The following is an 18,960-nucleotide window of genomic DNA, read 5'->3' as shown; positions in this document are numbered from 1 at the left end:
TTGATTTCATTGAAACGTAATTTATTCCAATATATGTTGCTCAGTTTATTTTAAATGAACAGCTTAATTCCTGTATCTTTATAAATAGATTAACTACAGTACAACCACAATTCCACAATCTAAAATTAGCTATATTCTCATAAAAATAAACATACACCTGCGATCTAAAACTTTGGTCATCTTAAACTTAGATTGATGGAACAGGTGAGTGCAATACAGAAAGGGCAGTAAGGACATACAGTAAAGGTCCATACACACTGGGTTTTTGCCCAGCGTGTATGCACAGCGATGATCGCTGACATCGCTGGGCTGAAAAGTGCTCAGTGCATACACACTGAGCGCTTTTCCCCCCTGCCCAGCGATGTCAGCGGGGGTGAGCAGCTTTCCATAGCAGGACGCTATGGAAAGCCGCTCACCCCGCCGTCCATCTACTGGTAATACCAGTTGATGAACGGCAGCTGCCAGCAATGAAGCGGGAGTGCGCATCAGCGCTCACCGCTCATTGCTTGCTCATACACACTTGGCGGCTTTGAGCTGAAAGCAGCTCAAAACACCAAAAGTGAGCTGCTTTCAGCTCAGAATCGCCCAGTGTGTATGGGCCTTAACTGAGAACAACAAAGATAAACAGAAACCCCTGTCAGTAGCCAGATTAGTTGCTTGTGCATGAAACCTTCGCACAAATACCTATTATTATTGATGATGATGATGATGATGATAGTCACAGGGCAGTAACTACTGTAGCTGTCTCAGATTGTCTAATTGCAGATTGACAGCTGAAGCTGATAGGTGCTTTCTTCAGGTGTGGTATGGAAGGTAGATAGTAACTAGGTCAACAGTGTCTAGTTCGACCACTATTGGTCGACAGTAACTTGGACGACAGGGTCTGTAGGTCAACAGGGTCTTTAGGTCAACATGGTCTAGGTCGACAGGTCAAAAAGTCGACATGATTTTTTAATGTGTTTTTTTTGTGTCATTTTCTTCATAGAGTGACCTGGAACCCCAATTAGTGCACCGTGTCCCCTCGCATGGCTCGCTTTGCTCGCCATGCTTCGGGCAAGGTGCTTCGCTCTGCTACCACCATGCTCCGCACAGGTTACCGTTCCCAATTGTAGTCCACGTGGATCATTAAGTAGGAAAAGGATCAAAAAAAGAAAAAAAATGTGAAAAACTCATGTCGCCCTTTTGACCTGTAGACCTAGAACATGTCGACCTAGAGACCCTGTCGACCTAGAAACCCAGTCGACATAGTTACTGTTGATCAATAGTGGTCGACCTAGATAGTGTCGACCTAGTTACTGACGACCTAGAGACCGGATCCCGCTTTCTTCAGTGATCATACACATGGTATATGTAAAATTATATCTGTTGTATTATAGAGGTTTCTTTTTTATTAAGTCAAATAAATTAGTGTTAAAACAATGTTTCTTGTGCTTATGGCCTGGTTGGATGTAATTGTATCTAATGTCCACCTGATGTAAATCTTCCGCATACTGTATGATACTGTTGCACAATGGTAAATACACATTTTAGAGCTTATTCTTTTGACCTACATGTGTCCACCCACAGAGTCAGTTTCCCAGTCAGGGAAATGAGAGTTAAACAAGATTTTCGTGATCTGCTAGTTTGTGGATAGAAAGATGGGGTAAAGGGCATGACACAAATTGGTAGAGGGAGGGTCAGAGGAAGGCAACTATGCCTAGTCCACACAGTACAGACCCAGAGTAGCCCGTTTATGTTGGTAGTGGACAACCACATGGAAGATAATGAAAGAGAGACCAAACTGAGCCAATGGGAGGAATGATCAGTCAAATGTGAAAAATGATAAGGATTTCTTTGGATCCTGTGTGCGACTCTTCAGGTCATTTAGATCAGTTAGTTTAAAAGATTTCAGGTTACTTGGCTTCTCCACATATTCTTCTACAAGTCCATGATCCACATCTGTTAGGTCCAACTCCACACACGCTGCCACACTTCATAAATAAAATGCACATTCTCCACACAAGGTGGTGTAAATATCTCTGTGCTGCTTAAAAAGCATGTGAGACTTGTGGGGTGCTTGCTATTATATGGTACGTGAGAAACTGGGGAGTTGATCATTGCTGAGCAGTCAGTGATGTGTACATCCTGGGCAGAAAGCTGGAGAAACAGTGTTGTTGTTTCTACTGTTACCAGCTGGCAGGCCCAGGGCTACCAGCTGTGTTGCTGCCTCTACTGGTAATGCTAATCACGTCCGGGAGTATAGCTCTGCAACAGTCAGCAGAGGAAGCAGAACTCAGCAGAGAGACAGACCAGTCGGAGACGTGGTTTCTGGACGCGTGGCCATCTGGGATTTCTACAGCCCCAGATTCAGGACAGATGTCTGGACACCGGAGAGATGTCCTGTTTTCAACTCATCACCACCCCTTATTTTCTCTAATCAGACAGATAAATGGCACCAAAACTAGTTAGCTACGTTGAAACATAATAGTGCCACTGGGTGTCTGCATCATAAGAGCAAATGATTAACCTTATTAGCCTTGTTTATTGCCACCATATTACGCAGAACTTTACACAAAATATGTCAGCACTCTCATCAGTTCCTGCCACAGAGGAGCTTACAGTCTAAGGGGTCTATTTACTAAACCTTGGACGGAGATAAAGTACCAGCCAATCATCTGCCATGTCACAGGCTGGCTTTGAAAAATGACAGAAGCTGATTGTCTGGTACTTTATCTCCATCCACTTTATCTCCATCCAAGGCTTAGTAAATAGACCTCTAAATTCTCAATCACACAGTCACTGAATATTTTGTGATAAGATAAATGAATCTACCCTTGGACTGTGTGTGGGGGACTGGAACCCCTATAAGAAACCCACATAAACACTGGTAGAACATACAAACTCCAGCTGAGATCATGAGTTTAATCCGGTACATGGCCCATCAGTGTGGCGTTTGTATGTTCTCCCTGTGCTTGTGTGAGTTTCGTCTATGTGCTCAGGATTACTCCCACCTTCCAAAGACATACTGGTAGGCTAATTGACTTCTGACAAAAAAAATGAACCATAGTGTGTGTGTGTGTGTGCATGTGTGTGCTATATAAATAATTGTTAATAAAATAAATAATAAAATAATCGTAACAATAAGTAACAGGTTTTATATTTCCTGTACTGGAAGTGTATGCTAATGAGCACAACTAAGCGAAGAGGGGTGTGAATCTGTAGGGCAAAGGGTGTGAGTTGGGCTGCTGTTGCCGGCGTTTAAATGTCAGTTCTTCCCCTTCGCCCGCAATTGAATCCCCCTCCCCTAGGAGCACAGCCATAATACAAATGTTATTTAGTTTTTAATGTGTATTTTTGAATGTTACTGTTTTCTCTACTAATTGTTAGCTATAGAAGAACTGAAATTATTCACAAATACTATAATCCTACTTATATTCCTGGCATCTAATCGTTGTCACCCTTGTTGTAAAAACAGAATACTTTTTTCTTACAACAGTATGCAGTACATTTTATTTTAACCTGACCTTTAAAGCAATCTGTTGCAAAACTCCGCAGGGGCAGAAACATGATAGAAACCTCATATTTCTGAAAATTTATGACTCTTTCTTGGTGGTCTACAAGCCCTTCAGGAAAGGGAGTACTTAGCCTTCTAAATTGTTTAATGTTTGTTCTTAGGGAAGGTCAGTGTAAGTTCTTATTTAGATTTATTGTTGCAAATATAGAATGTCAGTAGCAAATCCAAAGTCTAGCAAGTTACATGTCAGGGTTACTGGATTTATGTTTCATTATAATGATGTGAGGATAATTCTTTTAGCTGCATGACCATTCCTTTAGTCACAGTTTGTAGAAACAAATCTTTATACAAATAAAGGTTTGAATTAAAACAAAAACAAATGAAGTCACGTTTATCCTGGTCTTCCGTTTGGCAAGAGCATCGAGACACTCTTACTGATTGCTTATCCAGTTAAAATAGCAGCAAATTCAATATTTTGAAACTGTCTATTGCTGTGACAAGGGTACGTTGGAGTAAAAACCAAAAGCGGAGAAGACGGGAGAGAACACACCCAACCTGGCTCCCATAAAACGCAGTTGCGTGGTCTCAAGGTGTGTGCATGTGTATACTGGAAGACAGTATAACAATTTCATAAATATTTTACTTACTTTTTCTTTTTCTTTTTTTTGCTGTGACACCAACACATTCATTTATTTTTGCTGTCATGTCAATTCATGGGAATCTTATTTTGTCATACCATGAATGAAAAGTGAAGAATACTTACCTTTCTCATTGTATAATAGCATAGAACACTCAAACATACATCATTCAGGCATTTCATGGCGGCAATACCAAACTATAGTCTGAATGTGCCAATATTCACTTGCAGGTACATGGTCTAAATGTTGCATTTTTCATGTTTTGTTGCCTCACAACCTGGAATTAAAATGGATTGTTTGAAGGTTTGCATCATTTCATTCACAGAACATGGCTACAACTTTGAAGATGTTTTTTTTTATATTGTGAAGCAAACAACAAATAGGACAAAATAACAGAAAACTTCAGCGTGCATAACTACTCACCACCCTAAGGTCAGTAGTTTGTAGAGCCACCTTTGGCGGCAATTACAGCTGCAAGTCGCTTTGGATAAGTCTCTATGAGCTTGCCACATCTTGCCACTGAGATTTTTGCCCATTTCTCAGGGCACAACTGCTCCAGCTCCTTCATGTTGGATGGTTTCTGCTTGTGACCAGCAATCTTCAAGTCTGACCACAGATTCTCAATTGGATTGAGATCTGGGCTTTGACTAGGCCATTCCAACACATTTAAATGTTTCCCCTTAAACCACTTGAGTCTTGCTTTAGCAGTATGCTTCGGATCGTTGTCCTGAGGAAGGTGAACCTCCGTCTCAGTCTGAAATCACAGGCAGACTGAAACAGGTTTTGCTCAAGAATATCCTGTATTTAGCACCATCCATCTTTACCTTGACTCGAAACAGTTTACCAGTCCCTGCTGCTGAATAACATCCCCACAGCATGATGCTGCCACCACCATGTTTCACTGTGGGGGGGGGGTGTTCTTGGGGTGATGGGTTGGGTTTGCGCCAGACATAGCGTTTTCCTTGGTGGCCGAAAAGTTAAATTTTAGCCTCATCTGACCAGAGCACCTTCCTCCATACATTTGGGGACTCGTCCACATGCCTTTTGGCACACTCAAAACGTGTCTTCTTATTTTTAACACTAAGTAATGGCTTTTTTCTGGCCACTCCTCCATAAAGCCCAGCTCTATGGAGTATACAGCTTGTTGTGGTCACATGCGCAGATACACCAGTCTCTGCTGTGGAACTCTGCAGCTACTTCGGGGTTACCTTTGGTCTCTGTGCTGCCTCTCTGATTAATGCCCTCCTTGCCCGGTCTGTAAGTTTTGGTGGCCGGCCCTTTCTTGGCAGGTTTGTTGTGGTACCATGTTCTTTCCATTTGAAGATGATGGATTTGATGGTGCTCTAGGGGATCATCAAAGATTTGGATTTTTTTTTTATAACTCAACCCTGACTTGTACTTCTCAACAACTTTGTCCCTGACTTGTTTGGAGAGCTCCTTGGTCTTCATGGTGTGATGCCTCTTGCTTAGTGGTGTTGCAGCCTCTGGAGCCTTTCAGAAAAGGTATGTTTATACTGACAGATCATGTGACACTTAGATTGCACACAGGTGGACTACATTTCACTAATTATGTGACTTCTGAAGGTCATTGGTTGCACCAGAACTTTTGAGGGGCTTCATAGCAAAGAGGGTGAATACATATGCACATGCCAATTTTCAGATTTTTATTTATAAAAATTATTTTTTATATACATTTTTCTCATTTCACTTCACAAACTTAGACTATTTTGTGCCGATCCATCACAAAAAAAATTCTAGTCTTAGTGAGGCAAACAGGGGGTGATCCGCAAGGTGGGTTGTTTTCCATTCTGTTACCCACAAACCACACATTCACTGCTGTGCGCTATAGTGACCAGTACTCACTCTACTCATTCACGCCTTGCAGAACACCAGTGGATGGATATACATTTTTGACTTCCGACCCGATCTGGACAGTGGGACAGAATCCACAAATTGGGACTGAGGATGGTCTTGGAAACTTCTCTCTCATGGCTAAAAAATGCAACACATATACACACAGCAAATGGTAGTGGCAACAGAAATATTGGGATGCTCATACACCCATAGCACCCAGAGCGTTGGCTCCTATGGTAGTGGAGGTATACATGCTAACACTATTGTTCAACAAACCTATTTCCTTTTAGTGTTCTGAACTGTATGCATAATTATACAAACACCATTGTGAGAATAAAATCATACAAGCAGTAAATGTAGAAGACAAGCACACCACCCTGAAAACCAGGACATAGATAAGTCTAACAGGGTCGCTTTAAATATTAGATGCGGAATTCTAATGTCCCATGGAATTCTCCTACAGCACATTCCCTTGTCTAGGACGAGACAAAAACTGAAATGCCTTTTGTAACCATTGAGAGTCTTGTTGGAAGTATTTAATCTTAAGGATCAGAGATTACAAGTTTCTTATATGCATGCTGTAATTTAAAACTATGACAAGAAACTCTGTTGAACCCTTTCGAAGCATCTCATTCATTTGGAAAGATGTATAATATGTATTTCACTCCTAATGCAAATCTGTGGATTTTTGAAATGTTTCCCATTTGCATTCATTAGCTGGACCGTGGCATTCTAATCTACAGTGGGACATGGTGCCAGATTCTTGTGAAAGCACAAGTGGCACTAATATTTGGGAGCTGGAATTGCTTCTTGGTATTGAGTATCATGCATTCTGGAGATGCTTTCAAGGCACTCTTAGCTAGGAAAGTAATGTTTTCACTCACTGGGTCACTAGGTACTGCATTGTCTGTGTCTGTATCCAGAGTTTGCCATATCCAATTAGCTGTGAGATTTTTGCAGAAAAACTTAATGTTCTTATCACACACAATTTCCAATGACTGCAGCTAGGTGCGCTCTCAATTCTCGTGCTATCCTATTGCAAAACTTGGATGCAATCTTTTATTCTTCTAAAACCCATGGTAAATATTAAAAAAATGGGGAGAACATCCTGTATTCTAACACAAACGTCAAACAAATATTTAATAACCGTACTGATGTCTATTACTGTCACAAAGAAAATTATTCTGTCTTTTTAAAATGTTTCGAATGGCTAATTTGTGCATGTTTATTAGCAGTGAAAAACTGATAGAAAGTTTTTTTGTTAAGATAAATGCTGTAATTAAATTTAGGGTACATAAAAATGCCTGTAAGTTGCCTTCAATCCACTTTTAAAAAAATATTTAAAAAACACCTGTCACTACCATCTGCAATCTTAACAACACCTGTCCCTTCATACAGCACCGCCATATAGCTACCCTACATCATTTAACCCATTTTTCTGCACACTGCAGTATCTCACCCCAAAAATGTCAATTTTGTACAATTGTGTCCTCTCATTGTTGCTGCAGTCACGTTAAACAACCCTTCTACTCGCACCTAGTCGTAAGTGCATTTACTAACGCCGGACATCGTTTTGGGCAATTTTTGCCACAAAAATGCATCTTTTTCGCATAGCTACGCGAATAAGATGCACAGTCAGACTCTACTGATTAAAGTGATACAGCAAGGACAATTGAGTACCCCCTTTAGTGAGTTCTGTTTGTTAAAGATTTAACCATTGTTATTATAATAGTGTGTTCATGTGAAGTAGATTATAAGAATAATTATTTGCAACAGGTTTGCTGATCCTTTAAAGATGGTTTCATTTCATTATCTTCTATCTTCTCTTCCTTTCTGATACTGTAGCATCTTAGCGGGGCTGATGGGTGGTACAGTTGCGGCCCCATCAGCACCTATCTCCTGCTTTTGAGATGCCGTTGCATTCCAGAAGGGCACAAGCGCATCCTAAGGATGCATCCAGCTACCTCATTTGCTGTGACATTTTGACTTCATGTGTGCTGGGAGTGGAGGTGGTGTCGGCCTTCCTAAGACACAGAAGTGACCTTATATGACACTGCTGTCTTAGGACATTACATAATTAAAATAAACCCATGTCAGTGAGAAAAAAAGCCTCAAATATTTTGAACAATCTCCCAGTAACGTACTTGTCGAATGATGTCTTGGTTTATTACATGCATATCGTAAATGGAAAAACCAATAAATCTTGCAATGTACAATTGAAAGAGCGACTTTGCCATTCAAAATTTCAATGGGTAGTTGCATAGTCAATAAGATGAAGCCTGTATTTGTTTTACTTTAAAATATATTTTGCCCAAAAAAACTAAAGATGTAAAATATTGTAAAAACCAGTACAAATATGTGCAAGTACATGTTTTCTGGGGGCTTATTTGCTTGTATCTATGTATAACAAAATGCCTCTGCTAGCCCTGACCAGATGCTCAGCTATGTGTCCTGTGCAGGAGTCAGAGATAGCGGGTTATTAACTACAGTGAGCTATGAAGAGGAGACCACCGGAGTTGTGACAAGTGATGTAGCGGCCCTCTAGGGTAAAACAAAGGTTTACATATTACACTAGCAATTTAAATGTTTTCAAACATATTGCCAAGATAGTGGGGCTTGGCAACCAAGACTGTTTTGGGGTTTGTGTTTTTTTTCTTCTAGTTTTGCATAGTTGGATTAAATGTCATTAAGCTTTTTTGTCTTCATTTGCCTACCAGAAATTACAAACAACTTGGTAACCCAGCTAAGAATTCTTCACAGCACTTAAACTTGTCTTCATGGCTACCAAAAGATTACACACACAAATCACTTCACACAAGTAGTATAACAGCCTATTGCACAGATAACCATGCAGGACAATTGTCTTTCCAAACTCTTAAATAGTCTCCCAAAGTGAAATGTTTTATAATCTTTTTTTGTGTAGTAGTCAGAGAAAAAAGAAAGACGTTTGGGCACAGATTATCCGTCCGACAGAAAGAAACTTTTTTTTTTTTTTTTTCGGGTGCCAGCTGAAACACAATAAACCACATAATTAACTTTACAATTCTTTGTGTTTCTGGTTTGACTGCAGGGAGGAGATGAAAGAGGATTGCTAGGACTTGCATTCCATCCCAATTATAAGAAAAATGGAAAGCTGTATGTGTCGTACACCACCAACCAGGAGCGCTGGGCCAGCGGACCTCACGATCACATTCTTCGTGTTGTGGAATACACAGTGTCTAGGTACTGCATCTAAATAGCAGCATGTCACTGTTCTTTAATCAGTAACATTCTTACAAGATCCAGTACACTTTCAGGTGTGTATGTCATTTTATCCAGTAAAGGGTGTAAATGTGCACCTGGACAAACCATGCTGTGATGAAAGGGGTACAAATGGAATTTTTACTCATTTTTTTAATGAAAATAGTCACAAACACTGGCAGCTTTATTTTTACACACTGAGAGTCAGACATTGAACTATGACGCCCTCCCTACTCTAAATCTGTCTGCGCATGTTAAATTTGTCCCCTCCCCAGTGCAACGTGATTTTGAAATGTCACAAAGTGCACCTTGTAACTAGATTTATTCCTAATTCTAACTGACCTATAGTTTGTAATCACGTATGGTGACTTCAGCACTGCGTACATTGGGATGATTCTGAGGTAAGAGTACAGCAAAAAACAGCAAGTAACCGTGCACCTTGGTAAAAACATGTTGCGCGGATAAGTAGCAAAATCTGTGGTGCGTGCGCTAACCAGTGCTATTTGGCGCAATTTGAGGACATATACTGTATATGTGGACCAGGGACGTGCAGTGAGGTAAATAGCTCAGGAGGCGCTGGCTAGTACCAGAGCCAGATTTACACACAATATATGAGCCAAAGGTTACATCTGGGCATTATACACAGGTGCAGCAGGATATACTGCTCGAAATTTGGTGAGTTTTGATCAGAGATGTGCAGAAACGATAGGCAGGGGAAGCACTGCCTCACCTGCCATAGACTTTTTACTCCAGAGTTTTGACTATAAAAATAATTAGAATAATACAAAGACATTTCTAATACAGGTTGAGTATCCCTTATCCAAATTGCTTGGGACCAGAGGTATTTTGGATATGGGATTTTATTCGTATTTTGGAATAATTGCATACCATAATGGGATATCATGGTGATGGGACCCAAGTCTAAGCACAGAATACATTTATGTTTCATATACACCTTATACACACAGCCTGAAGGTAATTTTAGCCAATATTTTTTATAACTTTGTACATTAAACAAAGTGTGTGTACATTCACATAATTCATTTATGTTTCATATACACCACATACACACAGCCTGAAGGTCATTTAATACAATATTTTTTATAACTTTGTGTATTAAACAAAGTTTGTGTACACTGAGCCATCAAAAAACAAAGGTTTCACTATCTCACTCTCACTCCAAAAAGTCTGTTTTTTGGAATATTCCGTATTTCGGAATATTTGGATATGGGATACTCAACCTGTATATTCTTTGAATTTTTCATATAGTCATAGATTTCATATAGTCAAAACGCTGACGTATACATTAGTATGACAGGAAAGGCTCTGCCTCCCCAGCTTCACCTCACCACGGGTATGGGTCATTAGGTCGACCACACTTAGGTTGACAGTCATTAGGTCAACCACAATTGGTCGACATGTAGTAGGTCGACATGGTCACTAGGTCGACATGGAAAAAGGTCAACATGAGTTTTTTTACTGTTTTTCGTGTCGTTTTCTTTGTAAAGTGACGGGGAACTCCAGTTAGTGCACCATGTCCCCTTGCATGACTCGCTTCGCTTGCCATACTTCGGGCAAGGTGCCTCGCTGTGCTCGGCACAGGTTACCGTTCCCAATTGTAGTCCACGTGGATCGTAAAGTATGAAAAAGTAAAAAAAAAATGTGAAAAACTCATGTCAATATTTTTCCATGTCGACCTAGTACATGTCGACCTATTGACCATGTCAACCTAATGCATGTCGACCATTAGTGGTCGACCTAATGACTGTCGACCTAAGTGCTGTCGACCTGATGACTGTATCCCCTCACCACACGTCACTGAGGCGGACAGATCTGTAGGCCGTTGGTGAGACTTTCCCAAATGTTAGGCCTCATTGTTAATGTTAATCAAGAGAACATTGAGATAAAGGAAAATTCATAAAACAACATGTGATCTGTACAAAACTTAAAGGTCATGGATCTCAAAGGTGACTTGTATATACATATTGTAATAAGTTACAGTAATAGGAACATCACTCTATAATACAAGCGGTTTTCTGATAGTATTGATATATGTTTATACATATCTTAGCTTACAATGCGTAAAAAATACAATGCAGAGTATTGCTCTCTCGCGTCATCAACAAGCTGAGGTATCCTATGTATTGTTACTACTACTGTATATATTTGTTCATTTGTTTGATGTAATATTACATATGGCATGCTTACACTGTAAAGTAGAAGTAAGTGGTTTAAACTCTTTATTTGAAACAGGAAGAACCCCAGCCAAGTTGATGTGAGAACGGAGAGGATTTTTCTAGAAGTAGCAGAATTACATAGGAAACACTTAGGAGGACAGCTTTTGTTCAGTCCAGATGGCTTCTTGTACATTTTTCTAGGAGATGGAATGATAACTATTGATGATATGGAAGAAATGGATGGTTTAAGGTAAAAATGCAAACATATGATTTCCTGAACAATGTTGTGTGTTCCTGAAATAAATCTCCTCACAACTAGAGAAAAAAATTGTCTAATCTATTAAAATTGCATTTAAGGGCAACATTTGTGCTTAGCCATCAGCAACCATTTGGGTACTTGATTTCATTGTCTAACGTGCAAGCTTTGTACTGGTTGATTACTGTACTTCACTCTAAAAGCAATGTTGCAATCCTTTTTCTCGCATGCTGGGGGCCGCCCATCGCAGGGCAAGGCTGCCCCCCCCCCCCCACCCCACTGTGCCTGTGCACTAATTGAAATACCGCCGCAATTAGTGCGCGGTTGAGGAAAGCAGGGAAGCCTGGCTGCCATCTTTTTTATCGGAGCGGCTGCGTGTGACATCACCCAACCGGCCCAATTATTCCCCCGTATGGGAGCCTCCGCCCCAGTTTTCCCTCCCGCCGCCACCACCCGCAACGCTCTGTCTCCAACTTGGAAATGGAGCGTTGCTGCCCCCTCCCGCCCCGCGAACGCCTTTGCCTGATTGACAGGCAGAGGAGTTCACATTTACTGCAGGTCACCCAGAGTAAATGCTGGCGCATGCGCAGGATGGGCCCTGCGAATACATCCGCCGGGCGAATGCAAAAATTCGGATTTGCGGTCCAACCTGAATTAGGCCCCATGTAAGCAAATTAGCTCAATTGTATTTGTCTTGTGAAATCTAGCATTCTCCATTCTCCAGTCTCTTTTGTCGTGACGGATTGCACCTGATTGAGGAGGGGGCAGCGGTGCTGGGGGGAAGGATGGTTAGAAGGTAGGAGATTTTAAACTAGGAGCCTGGGGGGAGGATTTAGCTAGATACCACGGGTTATGCAGTGAGAATAGTGGGGATGGCGGTAGTAAACGAAATGGGGGAGAAGTTGGGGAGAGGGTAAGAGCAGGCGGTAAGGTTACTAACATGGGTACTAAAAGAGATTTTACCAAAGCACTAACCAATGACGATTACAGGTCATCATTGCTACATAAGGTGAAAGATGTCCCTAACGCAAGAGAAAATACTTATCTTAGTTGTATGTATGTAAACGCCAGAAGCATTACTGGTAAAAAGGGTGAACTAGAAATACTTGCAGCAAGCAAACAGTATGATATTATAGGCATTACTGAAACTTGGTGGGACGAATCTCATGATTGGACAGCCAATCTAGAGGGCTATACACTGTTTGGGAGAGACAGACTAAATAAAAAGGGTAGAGGGGTGTGTCTTTACGTAAAGCCGTTTTTAAAACCTGATATACAGGAAGATATTCAGGAGGGGACTGTAGACACTGTCGAGACATTATGGGTAGAAATTGCATGCGGGGGAAAAAAATAATAAAAAATGTTAGTATTGGGTGTATGCTATAGGCCGCCTGGTATCAACGCGTCTGATGAGGAATTGTTACTAAAGCAAATTGAAAGAGCAGCAGGAGTAGGAGACATAGTAGTGATGGGAGATTTTAACTATCCAGAGATAAACTGGAAAAACGATTCATGTGATACTGCTAGGGGCAATATGTTTTTTAAACACACTTAATGATAACTACTTAGTTCAACTAATTGAGGAACCAACTAGGTACAATGCAATCTTAGATCTGGTATTAACAAACAATGGGGATTTGGTATCAGGTATTATAGTAGGGGAACCCATAGGAAATAGCGACCACAATATGGTCACATTCAATATCAGTTTCCATAAACAGCCCTATACTGGCTCAACTAGGACTCTAAACTTTAGCAAAGCAAATTTTGAAAAGATGAGGGTATTTTTCAGGGACATTGAATGGGAAGGTTTGTTTTTAGGAAAAAATACTACGGAGAAATGGGAGGTACTAAAACTGCTAGCTAAAAATACACTCAAATTTATTCCTACGAGCAGCAAAAAAAGGAATAAAAATCATAAACCGATGTGGCTTAACAAAAAGATTAAGGAACTTATGGGCAAGAAAAGGCGAGCATTTAAAAAATACAAATCTGACGGGGAAGCAGTCATTTCAGCACTATAAGGAATGTAACAAAATATGCAAAAAGGAAATAAGAGCGGCTAAAGTAGAAACTGAAAACTAGTAGCAAAGGAAAGCAAAGCGAATCCCAAAAAATTCTTTACATCAATAGCAAGAGATTAAAGAAGGAGAGTATAGGCCCTTTAAAAGACAAGTTGGGAGTCTTAAGCAAAAATGATAATGACATAGCGGACACACTAAATGAGTTTTTTTCAACAGTATTTACTAGAGAGGACCCAATTCAGGGACTAACATATAATCTCAATAATGAGAATATCCCACTGATAGGTACTTATTTAAGCGAGGAAGTAGTCTGTGACCGATTAAAACATTTAAAGATTAATAAGTCACCAGGTCCCGATGGTATTCACCCAAGGGTTCTAATGGAGCTTCATTCTGAACTTGCAAAACCGCTATTTTTGATCTTTAAGGATTCAGTAATATCAGGTATGGTTCCCAAAGACTGGCGTATAGCGGAAGTAGTGCCTATATTCAAAAAGGGAAGTAAAGCTGAACCAGGTAATTATAGACCAGTTAGTCTTACATCTATAGTGGGGAAAGTATTGGAAGGTATTCTAAGAGATAGTATTCAGAAGTTCCTTGAAGTCAATAAGGTCATTAAAAGGAATCAACATGGGTTTATGAAGGACAGATCCTGTCAAACCAACTTACTTGGCTTTTATGAAACAGTAAGCGCCAACCTAGATTAGGGTAAAGAGGTGGATGTAATCTTTTTAGATTTTGCCAAAGCGTTCGATACTGTACCACACATGAGACTTATCTACAAGCTACAAGAATCAGGGCTAGGAATCACAATATGCACTTGGGTCAAAAACTGGTTAGATAATAGGGAGCAGCGCGTTGTGGTTAATGGATCTTTTTCAACTTGGACTGAAGTGCTTAGTGGTGTGCCGCAAGGCTCAGTATTAGGACCGCTATTGCTCAATATTTTCATTAACGACCTAACAGAAGGTCTAGAGAGCATGGTGTAAATTTTTGCAGATGATACCAAATTGTGTAAAGTTATAAATGCGGAGGGGGATGCTGAGTCGCTTCAGAATGACTTAGTTAAATTAGAAGCTTGGGCAGCGAAATGGAGAATGTGCTTCAATACAGACAAGTGTAAGGTAATGCACTGTGGTAACAAGAACAAAAATGACACCTACCTACTAAATGGGGTAAAATTAGGGGATTCTGTACCGGAAAAGGACTTAGGTGTCCTCATAGATAGCAAACTAAGCAGTAGTACCCAAAGTAGGACTGCAACAAAGAAGGCTAATAAGATATTAGCATGCATAAAACGGGGAATTGATGCTAGGGACGAGAGTATTATACTCCCGTTATATAAATCACTTGTGAGGCCACACCTTGAATACTGTGTACAATTCTGGGCACCTTACTACAAAAAGGATATCCTGGAGCTAGAAAAGGTTCAAAGGCGGGCGACCAAACTAATTAAGGGTATGAAGACGCTAGAATACGAGGAAAGGCTTGCAAGACTAGGCATGTTTACACTGGAAAAGAGGAGATTAAGAGGGGACATGATCAACATTTACAAATATATAAGGGGACAATATACAGATCTTGCGCAGGACCTGTTTTTGGTTACATCAACACAGAGAACTCGTGGACACTCGCTCAGGTTAGAGGAGAGGAGATTCCACACAATACGGCGTAAAGGCTTTTTTACGGTAAGGACGATACGTGTTTGGAATTCCCTGCCTGAGGGAGTTGTAATGGCTGACTCAGTCAACACCTTTAAGAATGGGTTAGATAAATTCCTAATGAATAAGGATATCCAGGGTTATGGGGCATAGTCACGCACTATGGTTATTATAAAAAAAGAGGGGTTAATCGGAACGGCAGTCAGCAACTTCAGTCAAAATTTTATACAAAATAATCGTGCATAGGAGACCACAAATAGGTTGAACCCGATGGACAATTGTCTTTTTTCAACCTTAGATACTATGTTACTATGTTACTGGTTGCTAGTGAACAATAATCTCTCGTTACCACTTAGTTATGTCCTTCAGCTGCAAGTGGAGATATAACTGAGATGCTTATGACTCTAACTGGATCTACTGTAACTCCATAAATAGTTGTGTTACTTCACTACTGTACACTGTATTGATGAACTTTGGACGAGTGTGAGGTACATTTAAAAAAAAGGGCTGTTGTCAAATGTTGTCTCTTTTTCCTGCTGATATTTTACTGATAGTCAGTATTTTACTTACTTACTAAATATGCCGAAACCTGAAAGTAGAGAGAAAGAAAATGTATGATGTCTTTTCAGAACTAGAGGGTCTCAAAGCCATTGTTGTGATTCTGTAAAATAACTTCATTTTACCAGACTGTGAAATTACTGACTGATCTATTATTTTGTGTTATGCAATAACATTTCAGTTTAAGATCGCCAAACTACTTGCATACTTGTGGGATTTGTTACGAAAAATTGCGAGATTTATTACAAAATCATACTTGCCAACTTTATTTATTTTCTCTCCGGGAGAAGCCCGGAGAGGAGATGCTGCTGACAGCTCTGGGGACGCGGCTTGCTTTTCACATCATTAGTGTCTGCAATTTGCGGGTCCAGGGAGTGAGGGCAGCGATTTGCTTCATTTTAGCCCCTTCCCCTCCCTCGAGACCCACGATTCCCAGTATTATCTCCCCATCCTTCCCACTTCATTAGCAAGTGGATGGGATGTGGGAAATCCACCTACTCTTCCAGGGGTGCGGGAGACCCCCCTGAAAATATAGCCAAAATAAGTTAATGTATGTGTAAGTGAATTACCTTTAATTTATGCATACTGTGATAGTGTGTAATCTGAGAAAAAATGAAATCCTGAAATTTCCTTCCTGGAATATTACAAAAATGACTCAAAGCATTTTACAATGTTCTTTTTGATTTTTTTTTTAGTGACTTCACAGGATCAGTGCTGCGACTCGATGTTGATATAGATGGGTGCAATGCCCTTTTCTCTATTCCAAGAAGCAACCCTCATTTTAACAGCACTAACCAACCCCCTGAAATCTTTGCTCACGGACTACATAACCCAGGCAGGTAAGCCACATGCATTTGCTGTGAGCACCTCAAGATTTCTTTATCTTCGTAGAATCTTATCAATTTTTCATCATCAGACCAAGGCACCATTAGTGATCGTAGCCTATGCGAATATATATTGTTATAGTATTGAGATATTTTCCATAAAAAACACAGTGGCATAGCCAGGTTTTGAAGGGTAAAAAATAGACTGTTACAGAATGGAGATACGTGAGGCATATCAGACAGATAGGGTAATACAGAGCAAATAACACCGTACTCTGCAAAAAGACCAGAATTAAATCATAATCATTTTTTATACCGGGGCATGATGCTGGAGAGGCACAGGGGGGTGATTATTCACAACCAGCAGGATTAGAAGGAAACGGCCTTGGCACAGTAATCTTTAAAATGAACCCTAGTCTGTATGTGGGTCCATGTGATAAAGTACATAAGGGTAGATGTATTAAGTGTCGTCATGGGGGAGAAGTGTTATGTGTGCTGATACAGCTGCTCCCCCATGTATGAAGGTGGAGATGTGTGTGATATGACAGGGGCGCTGCTATCTGCAAGGTAACGCACCGATATGCCGAACAATGTATAAACGTGCAGTGACACTGACCATTACAACAACTACAGCTTTCGATTTCGACAGCTGTAGGTGTCGTTGCCTGGCTCACAGCACTGTCCCTGGCTGTTGGCTCCGACATCTGGGGACTGTGCATACCCATAACAATAAAGTTTTGTTTTTTCACAAATGCCTCGGGGGCCACTGGGGGATTTCTGACCGGCGCATGCACACTAGAGATGAGCGGGTTCGGTTCCTCGGAATCCGAACCCGCCCGAACTTCATGTTTTTTTTCACGGGTCCGAGCGACTCGGATCTTCCCGCCTTGCTCGGTTAACCCGAGCGCGCCCGAACGTCATCATGACGCTGTCGGATTCTCGCGAGACTCGGATTCTATATAAGGAGCCGCGCGTCGCCGCCATTTTCACACGTGCATTGAGATTGATAGGGAGAGGACGTGGCTGGCGTCCTCTCCATTTAGATTAGAAGAGAGAGAGTGAGATTGATTTGAGACAGACACTTGATTTACTGGAGCTTAGGAGTACTGTAGAGAGTGCAGAGTTTAGTAGTGACTGACCACAGTGACCACCAGACAGTGCAGTTTTATTTAATATAATCCGTTCTCTGCCTGAAAAAAACGATACACAGTGACTCAGTCACATACCATATCTGTGTGCACTGCTCAGCCCAGTGTGCTGCATCATCTATGTATATATCTGACAGTGCTCACACAGCTTATAATTGTGGGGGAGACTGGGGAGCAGTGCCAGTTATAGGTTATAGCAGGAGCCAGGAGTACATATTATTAAAATTAAACAGTGCACACTTTTGCTGCAGGAGTGCCACTGCCAGTGTGACTGACCAGTGACCTGACCACACTGACCACCAGTATAGTTAGTAGTATACTATATTGTGATTGCCTGAAAAAGTTAAACACTCGTCGTGTGACTTGTGTGGTGTTTTTTTTTTTATTCTATAAAAAACTCATTCTGCTGACAGACAGTGTCCAGCAGGTCCGTCATTATATAATATATACCTGTCCGGCTGCAGTAGTGATATATATATATTTTTTATATCATTATTTATCATCCAGTCGCAGCAGACACAGTACGGTAGTTCACGGCTGTAGCTACCTCTGTGTCGGCACTCGGCAGTCCATCCATAATTGTATACCACCTACCCGTGGTTTTTTTTTCTTTCTTCTTTATACATACATACTACATCTCTTTATCAACCAGTCTATATTAGCAGCAGACACAGTACAGTAGTCCACGGCTGTAGCTACCTCTGTGTCGGCACTCGGCAGTCCATCCATAATTGTATACCACCTACCCGTGGTTTTTTTTTCTTTCTTCTTTATACATACATACTACATCTCTTTATCAACCAGTCTATATTAGCAGCAGACACAGTACAGTACGGTAGTCCACGGCTGTAGCTACCTCTGTGTCGGCACTCGGCAGTCCGTCCATAATTGTATACCACATACCCGTGGTTTTTTTTTCTTTCTTCTTTATACATACATACTACATCTCTTTATCAACCAGTCTATATTAGCAGCAGACACAGTACAGTAGTCCACGGCTGTAGCTACCTCTGTGTCGGCACTCGGCAGTCCATCCATAATTGTATACCACCTACCCGTGGTTTTTTTTTCTTTCTTCTTTATACAT

General features: G+C 40.8%; 1 protein-coding gene across 1 annotated transcript in view; it reads left to right on the top strand.

Annotated features, from left to right (window-relative positions):
• The window catches only part of HHIP (hedgehog interacting protein), a 161,583-nt gene that overhangs the window by 75,321 nt on the left and 67,302 nt on the right, over positions 1 to 18,960 (top strand). The window contains exons 5-7 of the mRNA XM_063920612.1: positions 9,056 to 9,207; positions 11,479 to 11,652; positions 16,597 to 16,740. Of these exons, the coding sequence (XP_063776682.1) occupies positions 9,056 to 9,207; positions 11,479 to 11,652; positions 16,597 to 16,740 (470 nt within the window). The remainder of the gene's footprint in view (positions 1 to 9,055; positions 9,208 to 11,478; positions 11,653 to 16,596; positions 16,741 to 18,960) is intronic.

The sequence above is a fragment of the Pseudophryne corroboree genome, chromosome 1 (genome assembly GCF_028390025.1).
Source record: "Pseudophryne corroboree isolate aPseCor3 chromosome 1, aPseCor3.hap2, whole genome shotgun sequence".
NCBI classification, from domain to species: Eukaryota; Metazoa; Chordata; class Amphibia; order Anura; family Myobatrachidae; genus Pseudophryne; species Pseudophryne corroboree.
Note: the sequence above shows the minus strand (reverse complement) of the source record. Positions and strands in the feature narration are given on the sequence as shown.